The sequence below is a fragment of the Meles meles genome, chromosome 1 (genome assembly GCF_922984935.1).
Source record: "Meles meles chromosome 1, mMelMel3.1 paternal haplotype, whole genome shotgun sequence".
NCBI lineage: Eukaryota > Metazoa > Chordata > Mammalia > Carnivora > Mustelidae > Meles > Meles meles.
Genome location: NC_060066.1, coordinates 174337885 through 174364912, shown reverse-complemented (window position 1 = coordinate 174364912; position 27028 = coordinate 174337885). Strand labels below are relative to the sequence as shown.

The 27028-nt window shown below is 43.9% G+C and overlaps 2 protein-coding genes across 6 annotated transcripts in view; one reads left to right on the top strand and one right to left on the bottom strand.

The window, feature by feature from the left end:
- Window positions 1-5181, bottom strand: part of ECHDC2 (enoyl-CoA hydratase domain containing 2) — a 31211-nt gene extending 26030 nt beyond the window's left edge. For 2 of the 5 annotated variants that reach the window (XM_046012855.1, XM_046012877.1), the window contains exon 1: window positions 4870-5174. In XM_046012855.1, coding sequence (XP_045868811.1) covers window positions 4870-5002 — 133 coding nt within the window. In that variant the 5' untranslated portion in view covers window positions 5003-5174. Of the gene's footprint in view, window positions 1-4869 lie in introns of all 5 variants that reach the window. The other 3 variants (XM_046012886.1, XM_046012870.1, XM_046012861.1) reach the window with 3 other exon arrangements.
- A 13872-nt stretch (window positions 5182-19053) lies between these two features.
- SCP2 (sterol carrier protein 2) overlaps window positions 19054-27028 on the top strand; it is a 110528-nt gene continuing 102553 nt past the window's right edge. Inside the window, exons 1-4 of the mRNA XM_046007295.1 lie at window positions 19054-19210; window positions 22277-22334; window positions 22968-23039; window positions 25632-25763. Of these exons, the coding sequence (XP_045863251.1) occupies window positions 19142-19210; window positions 22277-22334; window positions 22968-23039; window positions 25632-25763 (331 nt within the window). The 5' untranslated portion in view covers window positions 19054-19141. The remainder of the gene's footprint in view (window positions 19211-22276; window positions 22335-22967; window positions 23040-25631; window positions 25764-27028) is intronic.

The window sequence follows — 27028 nt, the reverse complement described above, 5'->3', positions numbered from 1 at the left end:
TGTTTGTTTTCCTGAGCTAGACAACTAGAGGTAAACTTAAGGGAAATTACCACAGTAGCTCATATACAGACAATCTTCTGCTGATCATTCTGTGGGGATAATAAAGAGAATCCCATGGCACATGATTAAACAACTGAAAAATGGGACTGATTCCCCAATAATTGTGTAACTTAACTATCACCTTGTGTGTGGCTGGGATAATGAAATTGCCTAAAAGCCAGAAGCATACCCCACTCCATACGATTAACTATGGACTTGTGGAGATAACAGATGTCCCCACTTTATGACTGGATTGGTTGATGCATGTGGGACTCCCCTTATCTCTTGACAAGTTTTCTCCCACTTGCCAGTGATCCTTTGTAATTAGCATATTGTTAAGGCTGGGCCACTCAAAGAGCTTCTTAATGGCTTTCTCCCCTTAGTCATATTTATCCTAGAAGCCACCTCTATTGAGGTACAATTGCAAACAAAGGCTTTAGCTAAGCAGAGAACAGCCCTCCTTGTAAAAGGAGCCTCAAAGCTTACTAGGGGACAGTTCCTGGCTATAGTGATTTCACATCAGGTCCTGATTTGTCTTAGAAACCAAAGGCCATCATTGGATGATGGAGGCCAACTTTTATTAAGTATCAGACTATACACTTACAGATATGCCTGAAATAATACTTAAAACTGTAGGGGCCTATGTAGCCAGAGTGACTCCATCTTGGTTAAACAGCCATTTTGTTGTTTATGCAGTAAAACTTAAACTGACCCTGCTCCCCCCACCCAACCCCAGGGGAACTTACTTAAATGCAAGTCTGGGAAACCAGTAAAATGTGGTCAACCAGTCCCTGATAACAGAGCCCCAAAATAAGGATGGGTCAGGTCAGGTGGAGATAACAGAGCCCAGAATGCAAGGACGAGTCAGGCCAGGTGGAGACATCCAATCAGTAAAGCACATATACTATCTCCCTAAACTTAAGGGAGGTAAACTTAAGGGAAATTACCACCTTTTGGGCCCCAAACTAGGATGCCAATTCTTACCAGAGTGATAGGGTAGTTCAAACAGCTACTATAGGGTAAATTGTAATTCAATTGGCCACCCATGTGTGACCTAGCATGACTATGCAACTTTCTTTGTGTATTACAATCTCATTGGCCAGGCTCAACCACATGGCCTTTGCTCTATAAAAGCTAGTCTGTGAAGCTGGGGGTCATTGCTCTCTCCATAAAAGACGGCCCGACCTGTCAGTTTGATTCTCGATACTGGCATGAAATAAAGCTTTGTTTGACCTTCGCTTTGTATCAGTCTCGCTCCTTTGATAACGCGGATCCCATCAAAACTTGTTACCCGGACCTGAACCTGACCCTTGTACTTCTCTATAGAGCAAAACTGTTCAGAGGTTATTGATCTTAATTTACTTAGTTGGCCATATTTAAGATGTTCCTATTAAAAATACAAATGATAATTGGTTTACTGATGACAATAGTTTTCATAAAAGGAATAAGAAAAGCTGGGAATGCTGTAGTGCTCACTAGCACTTTGCAACTGCCAAAGCCTTAAAAACTAATATTAATACTGACTCCAAAGATGCTTTCCTAGTTCTACATGTCCATGGAGCAATTTGGAAGAAAAGGGGTTTATTATCAAGCCACAACTCCACAGTCTAATACAGGCCTAAAATTATTAACTCTTCTTAAGGCTGTACACCTACCTAAGGAGATAGCTGTAATTCACTTAAAAGGACGTTCAAAGGATATGACCTTAGGAACCAATGATAGTAATATAGGGTTTATACCAGGCCACTGATTTGGGCAAAAAGGCCGTGGAGGTGAGAAAAACTTCATGAAGGAAAACTGTCCCTAGGTTTGGACTCTCTTGGTCCCTACAAAGTAACGATGGATTGCCTTTTATTACACATTAAAAAGATGGCCCTCCAAAACTGGATAGCCCTTGATATCTTGACTGTAGTTACAGAAATCCAAAATTGGAGGACTTGTCTCCTAACGGAACCCAGTGGTTATATGGCCACTGTTCTCTGGGTTTTGCTTGGAATCACGGATGTATTATTAAAACCATTACCAACCTGGCAAACCTTCCAAACTTAAAACAGTGGTGAACTTGTTCTGTCTCATTGATATGACCAACTAACATCCACTTTTGTTCCCCCTTTGGAACTGGAGGATGTTTGGCACATGGAAGCTCTTACAAAGTACATGGTCAGTCCTAAATGCCCCTCAAAGTAGCATTTCTCTATTAAAATGCTATGGTGAGGGGCACCTGGGTGGCTCAGTGGGTTAAGCCTCTGCCTTTGGCTCAGGTCATGATCCCAGGGTCCTGGGATCGAGCCCCACATCGGGCTCTCTGCTCAGCGGGAGCCTGCTTCCTCCTCTCTCTCTGCCTGCTTCTCTGCCTACTTGTGATCTCTCAAATAAATAAATAAAATCTTTAAAAAAATAAAATAAAACAAAATGCTATGGTGATACAAATGTGTAAAGCAGCTTTACAAAACAGAATGGCACTGAATGTTTTAACTTCTACACAAGGTAGAAATTGTGCTATTGATGGGAACGTGATCAAAGGAGCGAGACTGACACAAAGCGAAGGTCAAGCAAAGCTTTATTTCGCACCAGCTCCAAGAATCAAACCGACCGGTGGGCGTCATCTCTTACAGAGAGAGCGACAACCTCCAGCTTCACAGACTAGCTTTTGTAGAGCAAAGGCCATGTGGTTGAGCCTGGCCAATGAGACTGTCTCCACCGGCCTGACTCGTCCTTGCATTCTGGGCTCTGTTATCGCTACCTGACCTGACTCATCCTTGTGTTTGGGCTCTGTTATCACCACCTGATCTGACCCATCCTGGTATTTGGGCTCTGTTATCAGGGGCTGGTCAACCATACTGGTTTCCCGGACTTGTTTCTAAGTAAGTTCCTGGGGGGGGGGGAGGGGTGGGCAGGGTCAGTTTAAGTTTTATTGCATAAACAACAAAATCACTGTTGAACCAAGATGGAATAGCTCTGGCTAAGTAGGCCCTTACATTATCACAAAAACAAAATACCATGCTTACGTTCCAGATTATCACAAAATATTTCTTGGGTTGTGACATACTCAAGTTAGCACTTTAAACAGTCCCTCTCTCCTTTAATGATTGATTAAACTCCTGGACTGGAAAAGGGCTTTTTGTCAACTAGCAAAAAACTTAATTTGAGCTTCATTTTCTTTTTGCTACACTAATCATTTTTTGCTGTTTCTCCCATGTCTCCTCATCTGGCGTCGACTCCTTCGCTGCCATAACTTCCACAGATGATCCTTTCCACTTGGGAAGACCACCTGAGCAGTCTCCCCTGGATTCAGCTGCCTCCGTCTTTCCTAACTCGCCTACACAGTCCTCAACTGACCAGTGTTGACCTGAGTAGGTAGGGACAACTCTATGGCCCTGTTCCGCGGGAAGATGTTACAGAAGCTAAGACCTTCCACCTTCAACCTTAAAGATTTAAGGGTCAAAATTGTTTAGGGGGGAATGATGAGGGAACAGAAGGCTGGCTGAGGACAAAGCACACACTGACACTCAGCAACCTTCTCCCACACCCACTCCTGGGTGGGACATAGGTGACATTCTTTAGGACTCTCCCAACTATCTTTAACAGCTTGCTAAAAAAAAAAAGGCAGACCGAGGCTTAGCAATGGCTAGGCCTCCAGTATCTGGTATCTTGTAGGTCCTCTTTAGCATATGAAAGTTCTATTGACACCGCCCTTTTCCTTACTTCCCCCACCCTCAGAACCTGCCACCCCTCACAACCCCGGGTCAGCAGCTCTTCCTGTCCACGGGCCCTGTCCCCATGCCTTAATAAACCACCATTTTGCACCAAAGCTGTCTCAAGAATTCTTTCTTGGTCCTTGGCTCCGGACCTCACTCCACCAAACCCTAGGTATATTCTAGAACTTAAATCACTCAAAACCCCAGGGCGCTCTTTCTGCCCAGAGGTCCTGTCCCTGTGCTTTAACAAAACAATTTTTCGTTGGGGCGCCTGGGTGGCTCAGTGGGTTAAAGCCTCTGCCTTTCACTCAGGTCATGATCCCAGGGTCCTGGGATTGAGCCCCGCATCGGGCTCTCCGCTTGGCGGGGAGCCTGCTTCCTCCTCTCTCTCTCTCTCTCTACTTGCCTCTCTCCCTACTTGTGATCTCTATCTGTCAAATAAATAAATAAAATCTTAAAAAAAAAAAACAAAAACAAACAAAAAACAACAACTTTTCGCACCCAATTTCTACCAAGAATTCTTTCCTGGCCGTAGATAGTCTCCAAACCACGTCACCAGGGACCAGCGGGAACTTTCTGACTCAAGGCACAAACGTCAGCCAGCATGGGCCGGGAGAGAGCGCCGGGCGACATGCCCAGCTCCCACCCCTTCTCTGCTCCGCTCTTGTTCCTCCTTGGTCCGCCCCACTGGCGGATTGGCTCGGCCGCCTCGCCCCTCTGGAACCTAGCCAGGACTCGGCTGGGAGGGTTAGGGCCTTTTATTTAAAGTTACTGGGGTGGAAGCGTTGGTACTGGTGCTGGCGGTGGGTGCCTCGTACTATCCTTGAGCGAGTTCTCCTCTCCTCCTTCAAAGCCCCCAGCCCCCCAGTGGGGGACTGAACGGACCTAGAGTTCCACCTCAGTTAGGGTCGGGGCTGCTAGCAGGGTGGTCACCCACCTCCCCAGCCTTCGGAAAGGCTTGGGGAGCCTTGACTGGGAAACCGCAGCTGGGGATCAACTCCTCAAACGCACTGAGCGGCCCACCTTCCCCTTACCGGTGTCTTTCCGCTGTCGTGGGCCCCCTGGCCCTGGCTCCCGCGACCCCTTGGCGCTCCCCGCGACCCCTTGGCGCTCCCCGCAACAGCGCACTTACCTTGGTCGCGGCCGGTTAGGGCGCGCACTTGGATTTCCCGGTCCCGGGTAGCTCCATGGGAGGCGCAGCCGCGGGTGCGAAGGGGTCTCCAGGGGCCTGGAAGGCGCAGGGCGCTGGTGAGGGCGCGCAGCATCTGGGCGCAGGCTGGGAAGGTGCCAGGAGCCCTTCCACTACTCCGTCCACCCCGGGGAGAGCTCGCAGCTGTGTCCCTGGTTTTCGCAACTGCTCCACCTAGGGGCGCACAGCCCAGAGCGTTTCTCCACGCCGCTTGCCTTTTGGAGACTTGGAACCCTGGCTAGGCGGAGCCCACCCGCTCCGCTGCGTGATTTGGGCAAGGATGCCAACCTCTTTAAGGGTCAGTGTTTTAATCAGTAAAACGGGGAACATAATAATGACTACTGTCAAAGATACAGGAGGAGGCTAGTTAAAGTGAGAACAGGTTTTACTCACTAATAGATAATACTCTACAGCAAAAGGGACTGTCCGGTGTGAACTGGACTTAAACTTCTGTGTTTACAGAAGCGACTGAGAGTTTTGAAGGGAGAGGGAGGAAATATGGAGGTGGGTGAGCCGGGCCTGTATAATAGAGTCAGGGAAGTGAAAAATTACAAAATCATGGAAGATGTTTGTTTGGCCACGTGAAACCTGTCTGTGTTAGCTAATGCAGGCTTATCCACCCTTGTGCTCCCACAGATTGGGGGTGGAGGGTTGGGTGGCGGGAGTGGGGGTTGTCTCCAGGTATTGGCTGGAAGAAGCAGTAAATTCTTTTGGCAGTGTTGACCTTAAACATAAGTTATTTTACCAGCAAAAACAAGTTTATTTGGGAATATAGGAGAATTGCAATTTGGGACAAACAAGCCACAGGAAACAATCATAGGCTAGTCCAACAGAGAGAAAGGGAATTTTGTGGAGAAGTTGGGAGGGGTTGTTTTGAAACCAAAACCCATTGGAGAAAAGCAAGAGTTCTGGCTAATGAGGTTTTCTCATCCGCTGAGCTGCAGACCTACTGGATTTCTTGAAGGAGATTAAAATGTACGTCCTGGGGCGCCTGGATGGCTCAGTGGGTTAAAGCCTCTGCCTTCGGCTCAGGTCAAGATCCCAGGATCCTTAGGTCAAGATCCCCGGATCTGCTCAGCAGGGAGCCTGCTTCCTCCTCTCTCTGCCTGCTTCTCTGCCTACTTGTGATCTCTGTCAAATAAATGAATAAAATCTTTTAAAAAAATAAAATATACGTCCTCTTTTGGTGGGTCTATAATTGACAGTTCTGTCATTGATTTCCCGTGGTATGGCACCAGAGCTCCCCCCCTTCTCGCCTCCTGACTGTATTTTATTTTATATTTTTTTATTTTATTTTAAGATTTTATTTATTTATTTGACACAGAGAAAGAGAGAGTGAGAAAGGGATACAAGCAGGGGGAGTGGGAGAGGGAGAAGCAGGCCTCCCACTGAGCAGGGAGCCTGAACAGGGGCTCCATCCCAGGACTCTGGGATCATGATCTGAGGCAAAGGCAACACTTAATGACTGAGCCTCCTAGGTGCCCCTGACTGCGTTTAGTAAGGTTTCTCTTATTAATTTCTATAACTGGCTTATATTTTCTTTTAATTCTTAGCCTTTTATTTTTATTTATTTTTATTATGCTCAATTAACCAACATATAGGACATCATTAGTTGTTTTTTTTTTTTTTTTAAGATTTTATTTATTTATTTGACAGAGACAGAGAAGGAATACAGCAGGGAAAGTGCCAAAGGCAGGTGCTTAATGACTGAGCCACCCAGTTGCCCCAATTTTCTTTTTCTTTTTCTTTTTTTTAAAGATTTTATTTATTTGACAGAGAGATCACAAGTAGGCAGAGAGGCAGGCAGAGAGAGGGGGAAGCAGGCTTCCTACCGAGCAGAGCCCCATGTGGGGCTCGATCCCAGGACCCTGAGATCATGACCTGAGCTGAAGGCAGAGGCTTAAACCGAGTCACCCAGGTGCCCCACTGGCTTATATTTTCTCATGCAGGCACTTTAAGGGAGGCTAGGGTCGTCTTAGGAATGTGGCCTGGAGTTGCTAGAAATTATATTTGTGTTTAAGTCTTTGTAGGCCAAGGTTGAGGCCTAGTAGAGAAGTGGGCTCAGAGGAGTGTGGCTAGAGTTTCCTGAAGAAGATCTGTGTCACTATGTCATGGTGGTATTATGATGACTGAATGGGGGTGTGTAAACCTTGCTTACATAAATGCCCAATAAATGTTTAATTTTTAAAATGTCATTTCATTTATTCATTCTGACATTGTCTACATTCATGGACTTCATTCCCTCACTGCTCAGTTACATCTCAATAATCCCAATTTTATGCTCAATATTAGATTGCAATAATATTTGTGAATTTGAGTCCCTAGCTTCTGCTCAACTATCCACCCAAACTGGTTTTGCAGAAGTTGTCAATGGCCCTGTTTAGTTCATTGTGGGTGGATTAATAAAGAGTATTCAGTGCACACTCTCCCTCCCCCACCTTTCACTTGTTGATGACCCCAAAGTCACTAGCGTTCCACGCCTCCAACCAATAGCTGGACCGTTAGGTGATCTAGAAATAAAATCCCTGGGGCGCCTGGGTGGTGCAGTGGGTTAGGCTTCTGCCTTGGGCTCAGGTCATGATCTCAGGGTCCTGGGATGGAGCCCTGCATAGGGCTCCCTGCTCGGCGGGGAGCCTGCTTCCCGGGCCCCCCTACCCCCGTCTGCTTCTCTGCCTACTTATGATCTCTTGTCTGCCAAATAAATAAATAAAATCTTTTAAAAATCCGCTCTTTTTTTTTTTTTAATCTCCTCTTTTTAAAGCCAATGGTGCTTGCTGGGGGTCATTACAAAGTCCATTAAGGTTTAAACAAAAATGGTCTCTCATCTCCTTCCTGAGTCTAATGGGAAACTCTAAGTTCCTCTCTGTGACCTAAAATATTAATTGTGGTATATAGCATTCCTAGTCATTTTTGATCCCTTGTCTTTGCAGTAATTCAGGTTATGGATCATCTGGCTAGCCCTCTGTGTCCCTTTTCTATATATTACTGAACACAAGTTCAGTTCATTCACTCCTTAAGTAACAGAGACAGACTGCATAAGAAAGAAAGGCTGAGGAGCAACTGTGGGATTCTACTTCTCATACTTAATGAGGTTAATGCTGACTCCTGTGGACTGAATTATGTCCCCCCCAAAATACAAATGTTGAAGGCCTATTCTCTACTACATCACAAGTGACTGTGTTTGGAGATAGGATCTCTAAAAAAGTAATTAAGGGGTGCCTGGGTGGCAGAGTCCTGGGATCAAGCCCTGCATCCAGGCTTCCTGCTCAGTGGGGAGCCTGCTTCTCCCTCTCCCTCTCCTTGCTGCTCCCCCTGCTTGTGCTCTCTCACTCTCTATCAAATAAATAAAATCTTTTAAAAAACTAAAAAGTAATTAGGTTAAAATGAAGTCACTAGGGTAAAACTTCACCCAATATGAGTCGTGTCCTTATAAGACTTGGAAATTTTGACACAGATAAGTATAGAGGATTGACCCTGTGAAGATAAAGGGAGAAGATGGCCATTTGTAAGCCAAGGAGAGAGGCTTTAGACAAAATCAACCCTGCTGACACGTTCATCTCAGGCTTCCAGCTTCTATAAATGAAAAAATACATTTCTGTTGTTTAAGCCACCCAATCTCTAGTACTTTGTTATGACAGCACTAGCAAACTAATAGATCAGTAATAGAATTTCTTCTGTTGAGAGGAAATCTGGTGCCTGGTTTTTTGTTGTTGTTGTTGTTGTTTTAAGATTTTATTTATTTATTTGACACAAAAAGAGAGATCACAAGTAGGCAGAGAGGCAGGCAGAGAGAGGAAGGGAAGCAGGCTCCCTGCTGAGCAGAGAGTCCTAAGCAGGGCTCGATTCTAGGACCCTGGGATCATGACCTGAGCCGAAGGCAGAGGTTTTCACCCACTGAGCCACCCAGGCGCCCCTGGTGCCTGGTTTTTAAAATAACAAGGAAATCTGGTGTCTGTTTTTTTTTAAATAACAAGGTGCACCCCTTCCTGTACATTATTATTATTGTTCCTGGGACTCCAAGGAAAATCAGCAGAGGGGCAATGGGGATAGAACAGTGGTAATAACAATATGGCTATAGGTAATAACAGTTTTGTCCTTTTTAGTCCTGCTGGTTTTAAGCAGAAGTAATTCCTCGGTAATCTCTTCCAAATTATAAGTTTTTAAAACTATTGTTTTAGTTGTAAAAGAATATAGGCAATACTCTCACACTGCTGTAGGAATGTCTTTAATGGAAAGAGATTGACAATATATACCAGAACTATCAATCACCTCCTTTTGACCCACAAATTCCATTTTTAGGAATTTAACCCACAGACATACCCACACAGGTATGCAATGATACATGCACATTGCAGCACAACATATAATAGCAAAAGACTGAAAACAATCTTTTTTTTTCAAAGATTTTATTTATTTATTTGACAGAGATAGAGAACACAAGGAGGAATGGCAGAGAAAGAGAGAGAGGGAGAAGCAGGCTCCCTGCTGAGCAAGGAGCCTTACGTGGGGCTCCATCCCAGGACCCAGCCAAAAGCAGATGCTTAACTGACTGAGCCACCCAGGTGCCACTGAAAACCATCTTAATATCCACCAACAGGTGATTAAATAAAATATGGTACATCCATAAACTGAACACTAGGTAATTATGAAAAAAAAAAAAAAAAAAACCAAAAACACAAGCAACTCTTTATGCACTGATATAATCTAAAAAATCTATTGTTGTATGAAAAATTCAGGATTTGAAATAGCATGTAAAGAAAGCTAAAGTTTGTATTATACAGGGGGATAACATTACTCAAGTGTGCATATATGTATTTGGTTGTAGTTACATAAAATATTTCTAGGATGGGGAGAGGAACTGGAAAACTGGGAATAGGGGTAGGAGGGAGAATTTTGACAGTTTGACCTTTTATACTTTTGAATCTTAATTCCTGTGTTGAGTATTATCTACCCCAAAAATAATTAAAATGAAAACAGAACACACTGACAAAAATTAAAGATATGATATAGCAAAAATAAAAATAATACACAGGGGCACCTGGGTGGCTCGGTGCATTGAGCATCTGTCTGTCTTTGGCTCAGTTCATGATCTCAGGGTCCTGGGGTCCTGGGCTCCTGGGAATCAAGCCCCATGTCTGGCTCCCTGCTCAGTGGGGAGTCTGCTTCTCCCTCTGCCCCTCCCTCCATCTCATGCTCCCACTCGCTCACTCTCTCTCTCTCTCAAATAGTCTTTAAAAAGTAATATACAAAGTCAAAACATTCAAATAGTACAGATGAGTGTAAAATTAAAAGAAAAAACGCTCCTCCTCCATACTGTATGCATTTAAAAGAATGCTTATTGCATTTTATCCAGCATTTCTGGGTGTTTCTTGGCAGGAAAGCTTTTTTAAAAGATTTATTTGAGAGAGAAAGTGTGTGTGAGTGGGGCGTGCAGGGCAAGAGGGAGATGGAGAGAGAATCCTCAAGCTGACTCCCCACTGAGCATGAAGCCCAACATGGTGCTCAATTCCAGGACCCTGGGATCATGACACAAGCCAAAACCAAGAGCCAGCCGCTCAATCAACTCCCAGATGCCTTGGCAGAATTTTTTGATTATTTAGTCCTCCACATTGAAAATGGAAATGTTCTTTCCCAATCTTTTCAGCATTAACAGCAACTTTTATTATCATACTAGTCCCTCTCTACTTCCATGGACATCTATTTTGTTTTTTTTTTTCCTATGAAATAGTAAAAATTAATTTTATTCAATTTCATCTCGAGTACATATATTTTTAATATTCTGTGTGACAAAATGGAAAGTACACATCAAGCACTTCTGCTATAAGCCAAAGTATAATAGTTGATCCCAGAAAACACCCGTGTGCTTGTTTGAGTTACCAGCTGAGCTAGCCACATAGGTTACAGAATGTCATTTTCACTTGAATGAACAGCTAACAAACTACAGTTATTCAGATTTTGGTGTTTCACAGACATTTTCTCAAATATGTAAAAAAAAAAAAATGGTGAGCCTGTCCCTTCAACAAAACAACAACAACAAAAAGGTGAGTCTTTCCCTTCAACAAAACAACTGACAGTATTTTTTGGCCAAATGAAAACTTGTTTCTACTACCTTGAGTTTAGCAGCTTAAACTTTTTTCTAAAAAATGAGATAGGTGATGATATTAACAAATGTGATTTTCTTGATTATTGTACAGTGACATTCTACTTGATATTACATTATGAAATTTGAAATGTCAACATTTGGAAGATTTGCTTAACCCAGTGAGCCAACATTTTCCAAGTGACCAATGCCTAATGTAATAAAATTATACATGGGTAAAATATCAGAACAAAGGGCAAGATAAACCAATGGATTTTAATGTAACAGTACAAAAGTTTGCCAATATGGTTTCAGAAGTCACACCGTACATACCTTTCAAGAAACTACCACTTGCTAAGTTTGTGATATAGTATCAAAAAAGAATGTCCACAGTTATTTGAAAAGGCAATTAAAATCTGTGTTAGACCAGAATGTCTTCATATACACAAAAGACACAACAGTTTGGTTGCTGAAGCAGAAATAAGAGTCTGGCTATTTTCTATCAAGCCAGATATTGAACAGATTTGAGACAATGTAAAATAATGCTACTCTTCCTACTAATTTTTTGGGGGGAAAGGCATAGCTGTTTTTCATTAAAATATATATTTTTTAAGATTTTATTTATTCATTTGACAGGCAGAGATTAGGCAGAGGGAGAGACGTGGGGGAAAGGCTCCCCGCTGAGCAGAGAGCCTGATGCAGGGCTAGATCCCAGGACCCTGAGATCACGACCTGAGCCGAAGGCAGAGGTTTAACCCACTGAGCCACCCAGGCACCCCTAAACTATTATTTATATTCAGAAGTAACAGGTTACTTTTTTTAAAGATTTATTTTATTTAGAGAGAGCAAGTACACAAGTGTGAGGAAGGGCAGAAAGACGAATCTTTTTTTTTTTTTTAAGAATTTATTTATTTATTTGACAGAGATTACAAGTAGGCAAGAGAGGCAGGCAGGGAGAGAGAGGAGGAAGCAGGCTCTCCGCAGAGCAGAGAGCCCAATGTAGGGCTCGATCCCAGGACCCTGCGATCATGACCTGAGCCAAAAGCAGAGGCTTTAACCCACTGAGCCACCCAGGTGCCTCTCTTTTTTTTTTTAAATTAATTTATTTGACAGACAGAGATCACAAGTAGGCAGAGAGGCAGGGGAGAGAGGGAGGAAGAAGCAGGCTCCCCGCTGAGCAGAGAGCCTGATGCGGGGCTCTGATCCTAGGACCCTGGGACCATGACCTGAGCCAAAAGCAGAGGCTTTAACCTACTGAGCCACCCAGGTGCCCCAAGAAGGAGAGAATCTTCAGCAGACTCCCTACTGAGCATGGTGCCCAACATGGGGCTGGATCTCAAAACCCATGAGATCATGACCAAGAACTGGATGCTTAACTAACTGAGCCACCCAGGCCCCCCAAGTTTACTTTTATTCTTAAATAACTGATAAGTGAATGTTTTAAGATTTTCTCAGCTTTGGGGCGCCTGAGTGCCTTGGTGGGTTAAAGCCTCTGCCTTCAGCTGGGGTCGTGGTCCCAGGGCCCTGGGATCCAGGCCCCATTTGGGCTCTCTGCTCAGCAGGGAGCCTGCTTCCCTTTCTCTCTCTCCGCCTGCTTCTCTGCCTACTTGTGATCTCTGCCTGTCAAATAAAGAAATAAAATCTTGTAAAAGAAAAAAAGATTTTCTCAGCTTTAATTTCTGATATGGTAAATATCATAGATATAATATACACAAAACTCTTTTGAGGTAAGAGCATAAAAGTGTCCTGAGGCACCTGGGTAACTCTGTTGGTTATGTGACTGCCTTCAGCTCAGGTCATGATCCCCAGTCCTGGGATCCAGTCCTGCATCCGCCGCCTCCCCCACCCCAGCTGGGGGGAGGGTAGGCTGTTTCTCCATCTCCCTCTATCTGCTACAAGTACCTTTCAGACTGTTTAATTAAACAAAAAATTTCCCACTACATAAAGTGGATACAAGGAACAAATTTCTGGGACAGTGATGAAATGAAAAAAATGATCTGGATTCTAGCACAGACCCTAACTGTCTGTCTAGACATTAGTCCTCCTACCTTCAAAATGAGATCCCAGCAGCCTATTTTTTGTTTTCAATGGTCAATTCTATGATTAGATTCAGGGAACCCTAAATAGTGGCCCAGAGGAGGTATCTGGCCATCCGGTTGTCAGACTGATTGGTTGTCATGGTTTTAGAGAAGTGTCCCAGGAAAAAAAATCAGTTGGAGCGGAGTGAGCTTTCCCTTCAAAGGGGGAACTGATTTTCAGGTACAGCCCAATCCAACCCAGATATCTGCAGATACCTGCATTTGCAGCGTCTGGCATGAAGGACCCCTGAAACCTACTTCAAATCTCAAACTCTGTAATTTAGCTCCAGAGAAAAGAATCTGGGGTTCTTTCTCACTCTGCCTCTTGCCGCTGTTTGATTTGGGGCAAGTTAACTTCTTTGAGCCTCAGTTTCTTCATTTGCAAAACAGGGTAACACCACTGACCTCAAAGGGCTGTTAAGAAACCTAACCAGGTGTTGCTTCACCGCGCTTATAGGGTTCCTGAGTCTGAAGAGTACTAATTATTAACATCCAAGCTCAGAAAGAGGGCATGCCCTCTTCTTCCCCCACCTACCTTATCAACTCCGTTTTCCCAGTAGCTGACACCCACACTCCCCAGGATGACAGCTTTACCCCATACCAACTCCCAGATTTCACAGTTCCACATCCGACAAACACACAAGATCCCCCCTTCAGACTTCTAGTTCTCCTTTCCACTTTAAACCATTTCTGAGCGCCCCCCTCCCCCCGCGTGTACCGGGTTCCTACACCAACACAGCTCAATGGGCACAGTGGGCAAACCACTGACCACTCCCCCTAGCCTCTTCTTCCCATCCCGGACTAGTAAGGCTCCCTTTCCCTCTGACCAGAGACCACCCTGGGTCTGGCAGGGATAGCCCAGGCTCCCTGGCATAGGATTCCGCCCAAGGGAGCCTCAGGAGGGACCGGAGAATAACTGCCCGAGCCACGTCCACCCCTAGAGGCGGGGTTTCGGGTGCTCGAACCGGAAGAGGACCCTACAGTGTTTGCAGTTCCCCTGGTTACTGCCTTGTTGCGGACCAGTGGCGGTGGAGCCTTACGGGCTGAGCCCGCCCCCAAAGCGCGTGACGTCACCCGGGTGCTCAGGAACTCCTCCGATATTTAGGTTCAACCCGCGTTGGGGTTGTTGTGCGTAAACGCGACTGGGGGCCCTTAGTGTCTTGGTGCGCAGGCGCCCGGGACGCTGCAAACTGAAGTAGTAAAGGGTATACTGGTGTCGTTGTTGGACGAGGTGGCCTTGGAGGGGCTTGATGGCCTGAGTCTGCACGTGCTGTGGAGCTTTCTGTTGACGGGAATGCCTCCCTTCCCGCTGCCTTTGGGGCCCAACACGCAGGAGTTCTGTGTTGGGCCCTTGCCACGCACCAGGGCGTCAGCTTCTATAAGGAGCCTCGAGAGTGACCCGACCTCCTGCCCTAAAGCAGGTCAGCCGCCTGACCCTGAGGTGGGCGGGCGGGCTCAGAGTCCGGCGTCTTGGTTTTATGTTTTGAAACCAACGTCCAGTGGACAGTGAGCATTTGTTCGATAATAATTAATCTGGCCTTTGCACTTGTTCTATTGGACTGGTAACCCTGGCTTATCGGCCAGTCACATTGCTGTCTTTATTGGCTAATCCGAGTTTCAGGAAAGAACTTCACACTTAGTAAAAGCTTCTTCAGTGCCTTGCTTTAGGCTAGGGATAGGCAGGAAAGGGGGAGATTCTCTGAGCAGCTGGGGATTTTACTAAATTGACCTAGTCCTAGCCCAGTAGTTCTTTACCTAACGCAGTGGGCGCTTAGAATCACCTGGAAGAATCTTTCTAAATATTGATGCCTAGGCTCTTCTCCCAGAGGCTCTGATTCAGTAGGAAATGGGGTCCGGATGTGGATGCTTTGAAACTATGGCAATTTTTATTGGAGGTGGTATGGTGGGTATAATCCACATAACTTCTTTTTTTTTTTTTTTAAGATTTTATTTATTTATTTGACAGAGAGAGATCACAAGTAGGCAGAGAGGCAGGCAGAGAGAGTGAGAGGGAAGCAGGCTCCCTTCAGAGCAGAGAGCCGGACGTGGGACTCGATCCCAGGACCCTGAGATCATGACCCGAGCCGAAGGCAGCGGCTTAAACCACTGAGCCACCCAGGCGCCCCTAATCCACATAACTTCTATAACGCTTTTTGAAATAGTGAAAATAACCTGTGAACTCGAGGTCCATTTGGTTCAATTTCCCTCCTGGTATAAGGCTATCTCCTGCAGTATCCCTGACACCAGTCAGCATCAGTTTGAACACATCCCTTCTCCCAGAGACAGGGGACTCAGCCCCCGCAGAGGCAGCATGTTCAGCCTCAGAACACCTTAAACACCTTAACTTGCCACAAGTTCTTCCTTTGGTCTTTCCTTAAACCTACCCTGGTTTCCCCTCCTGCCCAATGGCTCCTCAGCCAAGGAGTTTCTGCTGGATGAACGGTCATAGGAACAATTAAAGGAGGTTTCCTAGAGGGAGTGAACTTCCAGCTGTTCTGATGCTTTATGCCACAGAGATTTGTAAGAGGCTCTTATCACAGACCCTTAGGGCAGGAAGGCACCTCTTTATACACACACACACACACACACACACACACACACACACAGAGCATCTCTTTTTGTAGTAGTTACATTCTAAAAGTTGCTGTGAACAATTAATTAGTGAATACTGAGCCATTGCTCATAGGAAAAATGCAGAGTTAGACTTCTGCAAGCCTCTGGTTTTGTCAACCTATCAATACATAACATTTCTTGTTTTATGTTTCTGTTTAAAGGCACCTTATTTATTATATATTGTTGATTCATTAACATTGAACTCAAGGCCAATAGCACTGTAACTCATGTCTGAACTAAGTTTATCCAACACCTGTTTTCTTCATAAGGCATATCATACCTCCTTTTTTTCTTTTTAGCAATTAACTATCTTGGTTTAATTAATCATATTCCATAGAAGCTGAAAACACTCATTTCTCTTCTATATGAATAACCCAAAGACTATAAATTACAAGGTACAGAATACTGGATAAAAGAATTCTCATAAAAACTGGCTCTTTCGAGCCCCACATGGGCCTCTCCGCTCTGCGGGGAACCTGCTTCCCCCTCTCTCTCTGCCTACTTGTGATCTCTCTCTCTCTGTCAAATAAATAAAATTTTAAAAACACTGGCTCTTTTTCTTCATGGGGCAACTGCTGTAGTTTCCTCTGACTTGTACAGCATCTGTCTGAATGCATATTCTTCTTTGTGACGATCTAAATTTAGGTAAGTACAAATCACAGCAAAAATTAAAGTTTCATCTTTAATGAAATGACTTTGGAAATAACATCTATTTCCACAACACCAATACTACAGTTTTCAGAGTCACAGTAAGATACACAGAATTACATCTGTAATTAATATGAATGCCAACATTTTGAGCAATAATTTGCTACATGGCAAACAAAATCAAGAAAGCAACCATCAAACAAAAGAGACCCATAGCTTCAGACAAGGCAAATTCCAGGATAGCATGTGACAACAGCTGCTACTTCAGTGAAAATTTTCTGGCATAACCGATGATAAGGCTGCCAAAGAATACCAGCACCAGAAACAGACGCTCCACTGTTGCAGCACCTGCATCAATAAATTTGGCAGCAGTATCAAAGTTTCTGCTGATCTGAAACTAGTCTTAAAAGCCCTTTGGATTATTGAAACACACCATTCTGGGTCCCGTTAAATACTGTAGAGCCTTTGTGAGTTTACTTAACTTCTGTAACTGCTATTACCTCTCCAGTCCTAGCCTCTGCACAAGATTAACATTGATAAAGTAACGGTCTGATGTAATTTTGGATCCAACTCGGATGAGAGTGGGTGTGCAGGCAAGCTTGATGAACATGAACGTCTTATGCAAGGCAATACAGCTGGAGGACCTGGGTGACAGGCAACCTGGTCTCCTCTCCCAAGCTTCCCTTCTTCCTGGGGAGTGCCTGCCACAGGGACGCCAGCAGAGATCAGAGTATGGGCCCCTATTACGCCCTTCTTGCACTTAGGAACACTAGACAGCACTTCAGGCACTATGCTTATGTGCCATTTTGAACAGCAGAAGCACAAACAAGAAGCACAAAAACATGAAACGTGGCACTAAATAGATCAGGAGACAGACACTCATTAGCAGCAAGGGAGTTGAAATAAGAAAGCAGACGGGGCTTGGTATTGTTCAACCTCAGCTGGGAACAGATGCCTGGGGCAACTCAATTTTTCTTTTTTCTTTCTTTCTTTCTTTCTTTTTTTCTCTTTTTCTTTTTTTTTTTTTTTTTTTTTTTTTTTTTTTTGCCACCACAAGAGCTCTTTAAGTATTGCTTTTGGGGTTATAAGCAAATTTTTGTGAGTAGGCAAATTTGTAAATTCAAAATCAGCAAATAAAAATCATCTTACATGTATATATACATACCTTCTACTAAATGCTAAAGGTTTTGTTGGCCTCATTTCATCCTCACAAAACAACATATGGAAACTGTGTGTTGGTTTGTTAAGATTTCAAATCCACTTGTTTATGACTTAAATGCACTTGTTTTGATCTAAGAGTGAATTTGGGAGGCCATATGAGATTGAGAGCAACCAAAGTGGTGTGCTACTGAGTGCTTATAGATAGGAACATACGGAGAAGCAACTATGACATAATGGACATTTAAACTTTAAATACCAAGAATTTATGAGGACTTGCTAGAATGTTCAGTCTGGGCAAGGTTACTCTTTGCTGATCTGAACAGATCTCTGAGGATCTTGATCTTGATCTTGATACACTTGTTCCCGTGGTGGCCAACTACACTCTTGGGCCTCAGCGGTGTTAAAGGCACAACAGTCTGAGGAAGAGAAAGGCATCTTTTCCTACCTTGGCAAGGCTAGTCTTTCTAGGCAGTGGTCAACAGAGTGCCAGGTAGCTGTATGCCTCAGCAGCAAGGAACCTAAGCTGGCAGCTGATTCCCAGCTTAGTTGGAAGGACTGATTCACAGAGGACCAACTGGTAGACAGCACATCACAACTAAACTTGGACTTTATTTCATCTCCTTTTTGCCTAGAACTATAATGTAATTAATCTTTTTTTTAAAATTTTTTTAAAAAAGATTATTTATTTGAGGGGAGGAGGAGAGCACAAGCAGGGAGAGGGGCTATCAGAGGGAGCAGGAGAAGCAGGCTCCCCACGGAGTAGAGAGCCCCATGCGGGGCCTCAATCCCAGGGTCCTGGGATCAGGACCCAAGCCGAAGGCAGAGGCCTAACCTAACCGTGGGAGCTACCCAGGCACCCCTGGGGTATTTCTTTGTTAGCTTATTGAGAAACATTAACCTGTATGCTACAGGCTTGTGAAATATTAGCTATAAGTAAGAATCCCGACAGGGAACCTGTGCTACACAAACTATTGGGAAAGACGTATCTCAGTTTCTGGGCATAATTTGCTGGAGTGAAACAAGAGTGAGTTTCAGGGATTAACAAAGGCAGTCGCATGGTTATTAAGTGAATTTTGGTTGTTTTAGACATACAGTAAAATACTCCCCACGCTCTTGTACAACTCTAGGGCTGACTCTTACCAACACTAACAGGATACAGAACAATTACAACACTCCACGAATTTTTCTCAGGGTACCGTTTTGTGCATCTGGTTTCCGGCCAACCCCTGCTCTCATTAGGCCCTACTCCAGACCATACTCCCTCTCATCATAGAGGACTTAAACTCGAATAGCTGTACTAGGTTATAAAGCTTTTTTCCGATGTTTGATGTGGACTTCCTCTCCGACCCGCTCGTGAGCCGGGGGCCAGAACTTCGCGGACAAAAAAACTACTCAACCCCCCCCCCCCCCCCCCCCCCCGCAAAGAACGCGCCCTGCTTCTGTCTCTGCGCGCGCGCAAGCGCCCTTCCTTTTTCTCTCACATTCTGTCTCAGTCTCTCTTCCGCCCCCTCCCCGCCTCCTGCCCCGCCCCTGGCTCTGAAAGACAGCGGGTGTCGCCGCCGCTTCAGTCTGTACGCGCTCGGGTCAGCTGCTTCAGGACTTTCTGCACGCGCCTCCGCCCTGCACGACCAGCGTCATGCTTCCGGTCCCCTCACAGAATTTGCCCCAGCGCCTGGTGTTCGTGGTGGGGGTTGGGATGACCAAGGTAAACAGACCCGGGGAGACCCGCAGGCGGGCTCCCTGTTCGGCTCTGTCCGGGAGAGGCCGGGATGTAGGCGAGCCCCGAGGGGACCGGGAAACGGGGGCCCAGTTCAGGGCCAGGCTCTGTCCAGTGGTTTGTCCTTCCAACGGGGAGGGGGTCCCGGGCATCCCACTGCTCAGCCACGGCTTCTTCGATGTTGGCGACTCGGAGGGGTTGTAATTTAGGGTTGTCTTTGAAGTGTGGTCATGTCTGGGGGTTATTCCTGCAGTCATTTCTTTCTCGTTCCTCCTTCCCTTTTCTCCCTGGGTCGGAGTTGGTGACGGACGCCCCCACAGAGTCCACACTTCCTTTGATTTTGAGTGGAATCCCAAGGTATTTGGACCTTTGATGAGGCAACATCCTCCTTGCCGTGGAAAGGAAAGCAGGTGGGGACTGTCCCCGCTCTGCACACCCAGGAATACTCTCCTGTAGGATCCCTTTACAGTTAGAAGCGAGGATGGGGAGGAGAAACGTTAGTGATGTTAAGTGGCTCGGCACAAGTGGCATGTTTTCTGGATCTTCTGACCTCCTTTCTGTTCCTCATGTGGTACTCTGCTTGGTTCTTAGGAAGCCAGGGTCCTCCGCTCTCATTTCTTGTCACCCTCACCACTCCCGCATTCTGCTAATGCCAAACTGCTGTCAGTTTCACCCCACACTGTTTTATGCCTCTCCTCTTGTTCTCACTACTTGTACTTGACTTCTTTGCGTTTTTTTTTTCTTTTCTTTTCGTTTTTAAAAGACCAGTTCATTTTCTCCAAGAAGTCTCTTGATCCTCCTGACTTTCCTGCAGAGCCCTGTACTTACCTTTGCTTCATTGCAGATATCCCCCACTTTTGGAAAGTTCAAGTTATACCACTTCACTTTGACAAAAGACCTATGTTACTCCATTATGTGCTCTCTCCCTCTCAAACAAGTAAACAAAATCTTAAAACGACAACAACTAAACATTCTCTTAACATATGATCCAGCCACTGTGCTCCTTGGTATTTATGCAAATGAGTTGAAAACTTATGCCCGCACAAAAACCCACACAGGGATATTTATAGTAATTTAAAAAAAAGATTTTATTTATTTATTTGACAGAGAGACAGCAAGAGAGGGAACACAAGCAGGAAGGGTGGGAGAGGGAGAAGCAGGCCACCCGCAAAGCAAGGAAGCCAATGCAGAACTCAATCCCAGGACCCCGGGACCACGACCTGAGCTGAAGGCACATGCCCAACGATTGTGCCACCCAGGCATCCCTATAGTAATTTTTAAATAACTGCCAAAACTTGTAAGTAACCAAATGGAGTAAAGGTCGGAGGGAGAAGCAGACTCCCTGCTGAGCAGGGAGCCCAACACAGGGCTTGATGCCAGGACTCCAGAGTCAGGACCTGAGCTGAAGGCAGGCCCTTAACAACTGAGCCACCTGGGCGCCTGAGGATATTTAACTTTTTGTAAGGAACTGCCAAACTGTCTTTCAAAGTGGCTGTACTATTTTGCATTGCCACCAGTAATGAATGAGCCTTCCTGTTGCTCCCTGTCCTTTAAAGCATTTGGTGTTGTCAGTATTTGGATTTTGACCATTCTAATGGGTGAGTAGCGGTATCTCATCCCCCCCCCCCCCCCCGCCCAGGCTCTCTCTCTTTTTTAAAGATTTATTTATGTTTTTATTTGAGAGAGAGAGAAAACAAGCGGTGGAGGCAGAGGAAGGAGCAGGCTCTTCACTTCAGGGAAAGCAGGGAGACTAAGCAGGGAGTCTGATTTGGGGCTCCATCCTGGGACTCTGGCATCAGGACCAGAGCTAAATGACTTAATTGACTGAGCCACCCAGGTACCCCCCAGTCTCTTTATAAAAAAGAAAAATCCATTGTTTTTAGGATAAAGCCCCGACATCATAGGAAGGCATATAAGGTCCCTTTTGAGTTGGCTCTAGAACCAGACTGTCTGAAATTTCAGCCTCATTACTTAATTAGCTACGTGTCTTTGGGCAAATTACTTAATCTCTCTGTACCCTAGTTTTCTTGTTGTAAAGTGATGATAATAATAGTACCTACCTTTTAGGATTATTGTGAGAATTAAATAAATTGATACATGAAAAGGGCTTAGCATAATGCAAAACAAAGTAAGTGCCCAATAAGTATTAGTAGTTATCATCATTTGGTCTCAAGTTACTCTTCTGTCCCTGTCACTTGCCAAATCTTATTTGTGCTTCAACTTCTTTTTTTTTTTTTTAAAGATTTTATTTATTTATTTGACAGAAAGAGATCATAAGTAGATGGAGAGGCAGGCAGAGAGAGAGAGAGAGGGAAGCAGGCTCCCTGCTGAGCAGAGAGCCCGATGCGGGACTCGATCCCAGGACCCTGAGATCATGACCTGAGCCGAAGGCAGTGGCTTAACCCACTGAGCCACCCAGGTGCCCCTGTGCTTCAACTTCTGCAACATGAAATTGTTTACAGTACCTAGATTGAGCCATATTCTCTCACTTCTAGGTCTTTGCCCTAGAACTTTCTTTTCTCTTACTTGGCTAACTCCTACTCACTCTTAAAGATTAATTTAAATGTTAGTTCCTCTGGGAAGCCTTTCTAGTCCTCCTTCTGAGACTAGGTAGTTTTCTTCCCCAAATTATTCAGTACTTAAGGACACTATAGTATAATTGCCCATTTCCTCTGGACTAGAAGCTCCCCAAGGGCAAGGCCTGTATATAGGTGCTCAGTATGTTTTTGTTTAAATTAATTGGTAAATTGGGGCACCTGGGTGGCTCAGTGGGTTAAGCCACTGCCTTCGGCTCAGGTCATGATCTCAGGGTCCTGGGATTGAGTCCTGCATTGGACTATCTACTCAGCAGGGAGCCTGCTTCCCTCTCTCTCTCTCTGCCTGCCTCTCTGTCTACTTGTGATCTCTCTCTCTGTCAAATAAATAAATAAATAAATAAATAAATAAAATTAAAAAAAAATAAATTAATTGGTAAATGAATTTTTGCAGTCCTCTGCTGTGAGAAAAATCTAACTATATTTGCTTCTATTTGTTGATCTTCTTCCATATTTCTAGTTCATAAAGCCTGGACTTGAGAATTCAAGAGACTACCCTGACTTGGCAAAAGAAGCAGGTAATAGAGGAAATTTAGATCTTTGAACATTGGAGTTACTGTATCATCTATCTTGATTGTGGAGCCTTGCAACCATAAAAAGAAGCCTGGGTCAAGGGAGAAGAACCTATACAGACTATTGCCTAATAATTCATTAGAAAGGACAAAGAGAAAAGAGCTTGGGCATTCTTAACTAAGCAGCCAGGGCAAACAGTGGCCTGTAATTTTATGTATTGTCCAGCTGTTTGCTGGGACATCAGAGGGCTCTGTAGGAGTCTCCCCTTCTCCCCCACAATAATGATATTCTTTCCGATTTTGTCTTTTAGATGTGCAGTGGAGCCACAGAGATGAGTAAGGATCTTGAGGTTAAGGAGCTTTAAGACTTTGGGATTTTAATATATTTATAGTTAGATATACAGTTAGGACAGAAAATGTTAAGTATCAAAAAGGAGGTGTGAAAAAGTAGTAGCTCAGAGGGAGAAATGGTTACTTCTGAATGGAGCGATCTGAGATGACTTGATGAAGGATTTGTCCTTTGATTTGGACACAGATTATTTAGAGATCGATCTACTCTGGGAAAACTCTAAACTTAATTTGATCTTCCTAAAGCAAATACTCAATGCACTGTTTGATAAAACTCTTTTGTTTTTATAGCCCAGAAGGCTTTAGCTGATGCCCAGATCCCTTATTCAGTAGTGGAACAGGCATGTATTGGCTACGTTTATGGTATGTAATAAACTATATATTTTAAAAATGTTTCACCTAATCTAGCTGCAACTTCATAAACAATGCAGAAGCACTTGTGAATTTTAACCCTCCAAACTCAGGATTTAGAGTCTTATTTCCATCATCCCTAGATTTCCCTTATGTGTCAGCCTAGTTTAATATATGTTTTTTGCCATTGTTTATTGCCAGAACAGGAGATAAATTATAAAGCTTTGCTTATCTTTAAAGAAGAAAAAAAAAATTTTTTTTTAAAGATTTTATTTATTTATTTGACAGAGAAAGATCACAAGTAGGCAGTGAGGCAGGCAGAGAGAGTGGAGGAAGCAGGCTCCCCAGTGAGCAGGGAGCCCAATGTGGGGCTCGATCCCAGGACCTGGAGATCATGACCTGAGCTGAAGGCAGAGGCTTTAACCCACTGAGCCACCCAGGAGCCCCATAAAGAAGAAAAAATTACCCATAGTTCTACCATTAAAGATAATTACTATTCAGAAGATAAATTTTTGTTATTTGTTATCTTAAAAATTTGTATTTGTTGACTTTTTTGTATCCAATACATTTTTTTTTAAAGATTTTACTTATTTGTTTGACACAGAGAGAGAGAGCACACGCACGTGTGCACAAGCAGGGGGAGCAGGAGAGGGAGAAGCAGGCTCCCCACTGTGCAGAGAGCCCGATGCCAGGCTCTATCCCAAGACCCCACGATCATGACCTGAGCTGAAGGTAGACACTCAACCACTGAGCCACTCAGGCACCCCCAATAAAATTTTTTCATTAAACTTTTTCCTAATTAGGAAAAGAGTATATACTAATTGTAAAAAAAAAAAAAAAAGAAAGAATGAAAGAAACAGAAAAACACAAGAAAAAAGTGCCCTCTAATCCCATTGTCCAGTGCAGAAGTGATTACTATTAATTTTTTGATGTTATCTTTCAGTAGATATGAATGCATGTGAGTATGCATGCACATAGAATTTTCTCTTAAAGAAATAAATAAGAGGGGCGCCTGGGTGGCTCAGTGGATTAGGCCGCTGCCTTCGGCTCAGGTCATGATCTCAGGGTCCTGGGATCGGGCCCCGCATCGGGCTCTCTGCTCCGCCGGGAGCCTGCTTCCTCCTCTCTCTCTGCCTGCCTCTCTGACTACTTGTGATCTCTCTCTCTGTCAAATAAATAAATAAAATCTTTAAAAAAAAAAAAAAAGAAATAAATAAGATCCTGGGGCGCTTGGCTCACTCAGTTGGAAGAACATGAGACTTTTGATCTCTGGGTTGTGAGTTTGACCCCCATGTTGGGTGTAGAGATTACTTAAATAAATAAAACTTAAAAAAAAAAAAAAAAAACACCAAAAAGAAGGATCCTAGTACTTTTGGGTAACCTAGTTTTCTCAATTTAGGACAATCCATATTCCCCATTAAGTTTTCTCTTATATTATCATTAACATTTTTTAAAATAATTTTTTTTTCTGGAATAGATTAAATATTTACATGGTACAAAAATACCAAAGGTGAATGATTATGTGATGGAGAGTTTCACTCTTATTCCTATCTTCCCGTCTCCTGGTTCCTTTCCCTTAGACAGTCAGTTTCACTAATTTCTAGTGTGTCTTTGCAGAGGTGATTTGTACATATCCAAGTATGTGTGACTGTGTAAGTTCCCTTTCCCCCTTTGTTTTGTTACACACATGGTAACATAATAAACACACTGTTTTGTATCTTGATTTTTTTTCTTTACTTAGTAGTTCTTGGCTACTGTTCCAAATTATATCATAAAGAGTTTCTTTGGTCTTTTTTTTTTTAATGATAAAATTCCATTGAATAGATATATCATATAATCTACTGTTTATCATAAAAGACTATACTAAGCATTACTATAGATGAATCTTTGTGCTTATCTGTGGTTTTTTTTTTGAGATTTTAATATATTAAGAGCATCCTCAAGGGGAAATTTACTAGGTCAAAGAGATGCATAATGTATTTATTGAAAAGAAGGTCCTGAACCTTGCTGTTTTTCCTGAAGACTTCTGGAAAGTCTGTCTCTTTGGATGTTCCCATCCTATTGCTCCAGCATGTCTGCCTTGATGCCCGTGTTACAGGGGAAAGGGACTCAAAGTGTTTTCAGCTTGGATCACTGTTTTTCTGGAACACCCTGCCATACAGGATCTTTTAAACTTTTTGAAGTTGTAGAGCCTTTCTATGAAGAAAAGGCTTTCATAGCCTTTTAATCCATTGATGTAGTTTTAAAGATTTATATCCTGAAGTAGAAATGAAGCATGGCTTCCTTTATCATGCAGTCCTAGCCACATTGAATTGTTTGCTACTACTTGGTCATTTCTCTACTTTCCTACATCTGTGACATGTAAAGAAAGTACACATATACATGTTTCAAGGATTTTTTCCTATTTGGAATGTAAATAATGCTTAATGCAAAAACTGTTTCTGAATAAGATGTCAGTGGTTTATTGCTATGCCTGTATTATATGCACAAAGGCACAATACTGAAGGAAAAAAAAACCCTGTACTGGGGTGTCATGTTGCATAACAGTTTTTTCGTAAATTCCCATGTTGCAGATTTTACAGTTTTGTTTCTTTTTCTATACAGGTGACTCTACCTGTGGGCAGAGGTCTATCTATCACAGTTTGGGACTGACTGGAATTCCTATAATAAATGTCAACAATAACTGTGCTACTGGTTCTACTGCTTTGTTTATGGCCCGGCAGCTGATTCAGGGTGGTGAGGATGGCTTATTTCTCGAGTGTACTAAAACAGATATGGGGTTATTGCTCCCTTCGTTTATCAGTTCTCCACATGACCATCAGTGGGTTTGCTTTGTATTGTGTATCTTTTTTTTTTTTTTAAGATTTTATTTATTTATTTATTTGACAGACAGAGATCACAAGTAGGCAGAGAAGCAGGCAGAGAGAGAGAGGAGGAAGCAGGCTCCCTGTGAGCAGAGAGCCTGATGCGGGGCTCGATCCCAGGACCCTGGGATCATGACCTGAGCCAAAGGCAGAGGCTTTAACCCACTGAGCCACCCAGGTGCCCCTCTTTTTTTTTTTTTTTTTAAGATTTTATTTGTTTATTTGACAGAGCAATTGAGATCACAAGTAGGCAAAGAGACAGGCAGAGAGAGAGAGAGAGGAGAAAGCAAGCTCCCTGCTGAGCCGAGCCTGATGCGGGGCTTGACCCTGCGACCCTGAGATCATGACCCGAGACGAAGGCAGAGGCTTAACCCACTGAGCCACCCAGGTGCCCCGTACTGTATATCTTTTTAAAAAATAACTTTATTGAGGGGCGCCTGGGTGGCTCAGTGGGTTAAAGCCTCTGCCTTTGGCTCAGGTCATGATCCCAGGGTCCTGGGACTGAGTCCCACATCGGGCTCCTTGCTCAGCAGGGAGCCTGCTTCCTCCTCTATCTCTGCCTGCCTCTCCGCCTACTTGTGATTTCTGTCTTTCAAATAAATAAATAAAATCTTTAAAAAAAAATAATTTTATTGAGATCTCATTTATGCACCATAACATTCACCTTTTGAAACTATATGATTCAGTCTTTTTTGGTAGAATTGCAGATTTTATGAACAATTACTACTATCTAGTTTTATTATTATTATTTTTTTAAAAGATTTTATTTATTTATTTGTGAGAGAGAGACAGAGAGAGAGAGCGTGCACAAGCAGGCAGAGTGGCAGGCAGAGACAGAGAAAGAGGCAGGCTCCCTGCAGAGCAAGGAGCCCGATGTGGGACTCGATCCCAGGACCCTGGGATCATGACCTAAGCCAAAGGCAGCGGTTTAAGTGACTGAGTCACCCAGGTATCCCTTTTTATTATTATTTTTTAAAGATTTTATTATTTATTTGACAGAGAGAGAGAATGAAGGAGATAAGCAGGTGGAGCAGTAGGGGGGCAGTGAGAAGCAGGCTCCCTACTGAGCAGAGGGCCTGATGTGGGGCTCAATCCCAGGACCCTGGGGATCATGACCTGAGCTGAAGACAGATGCTC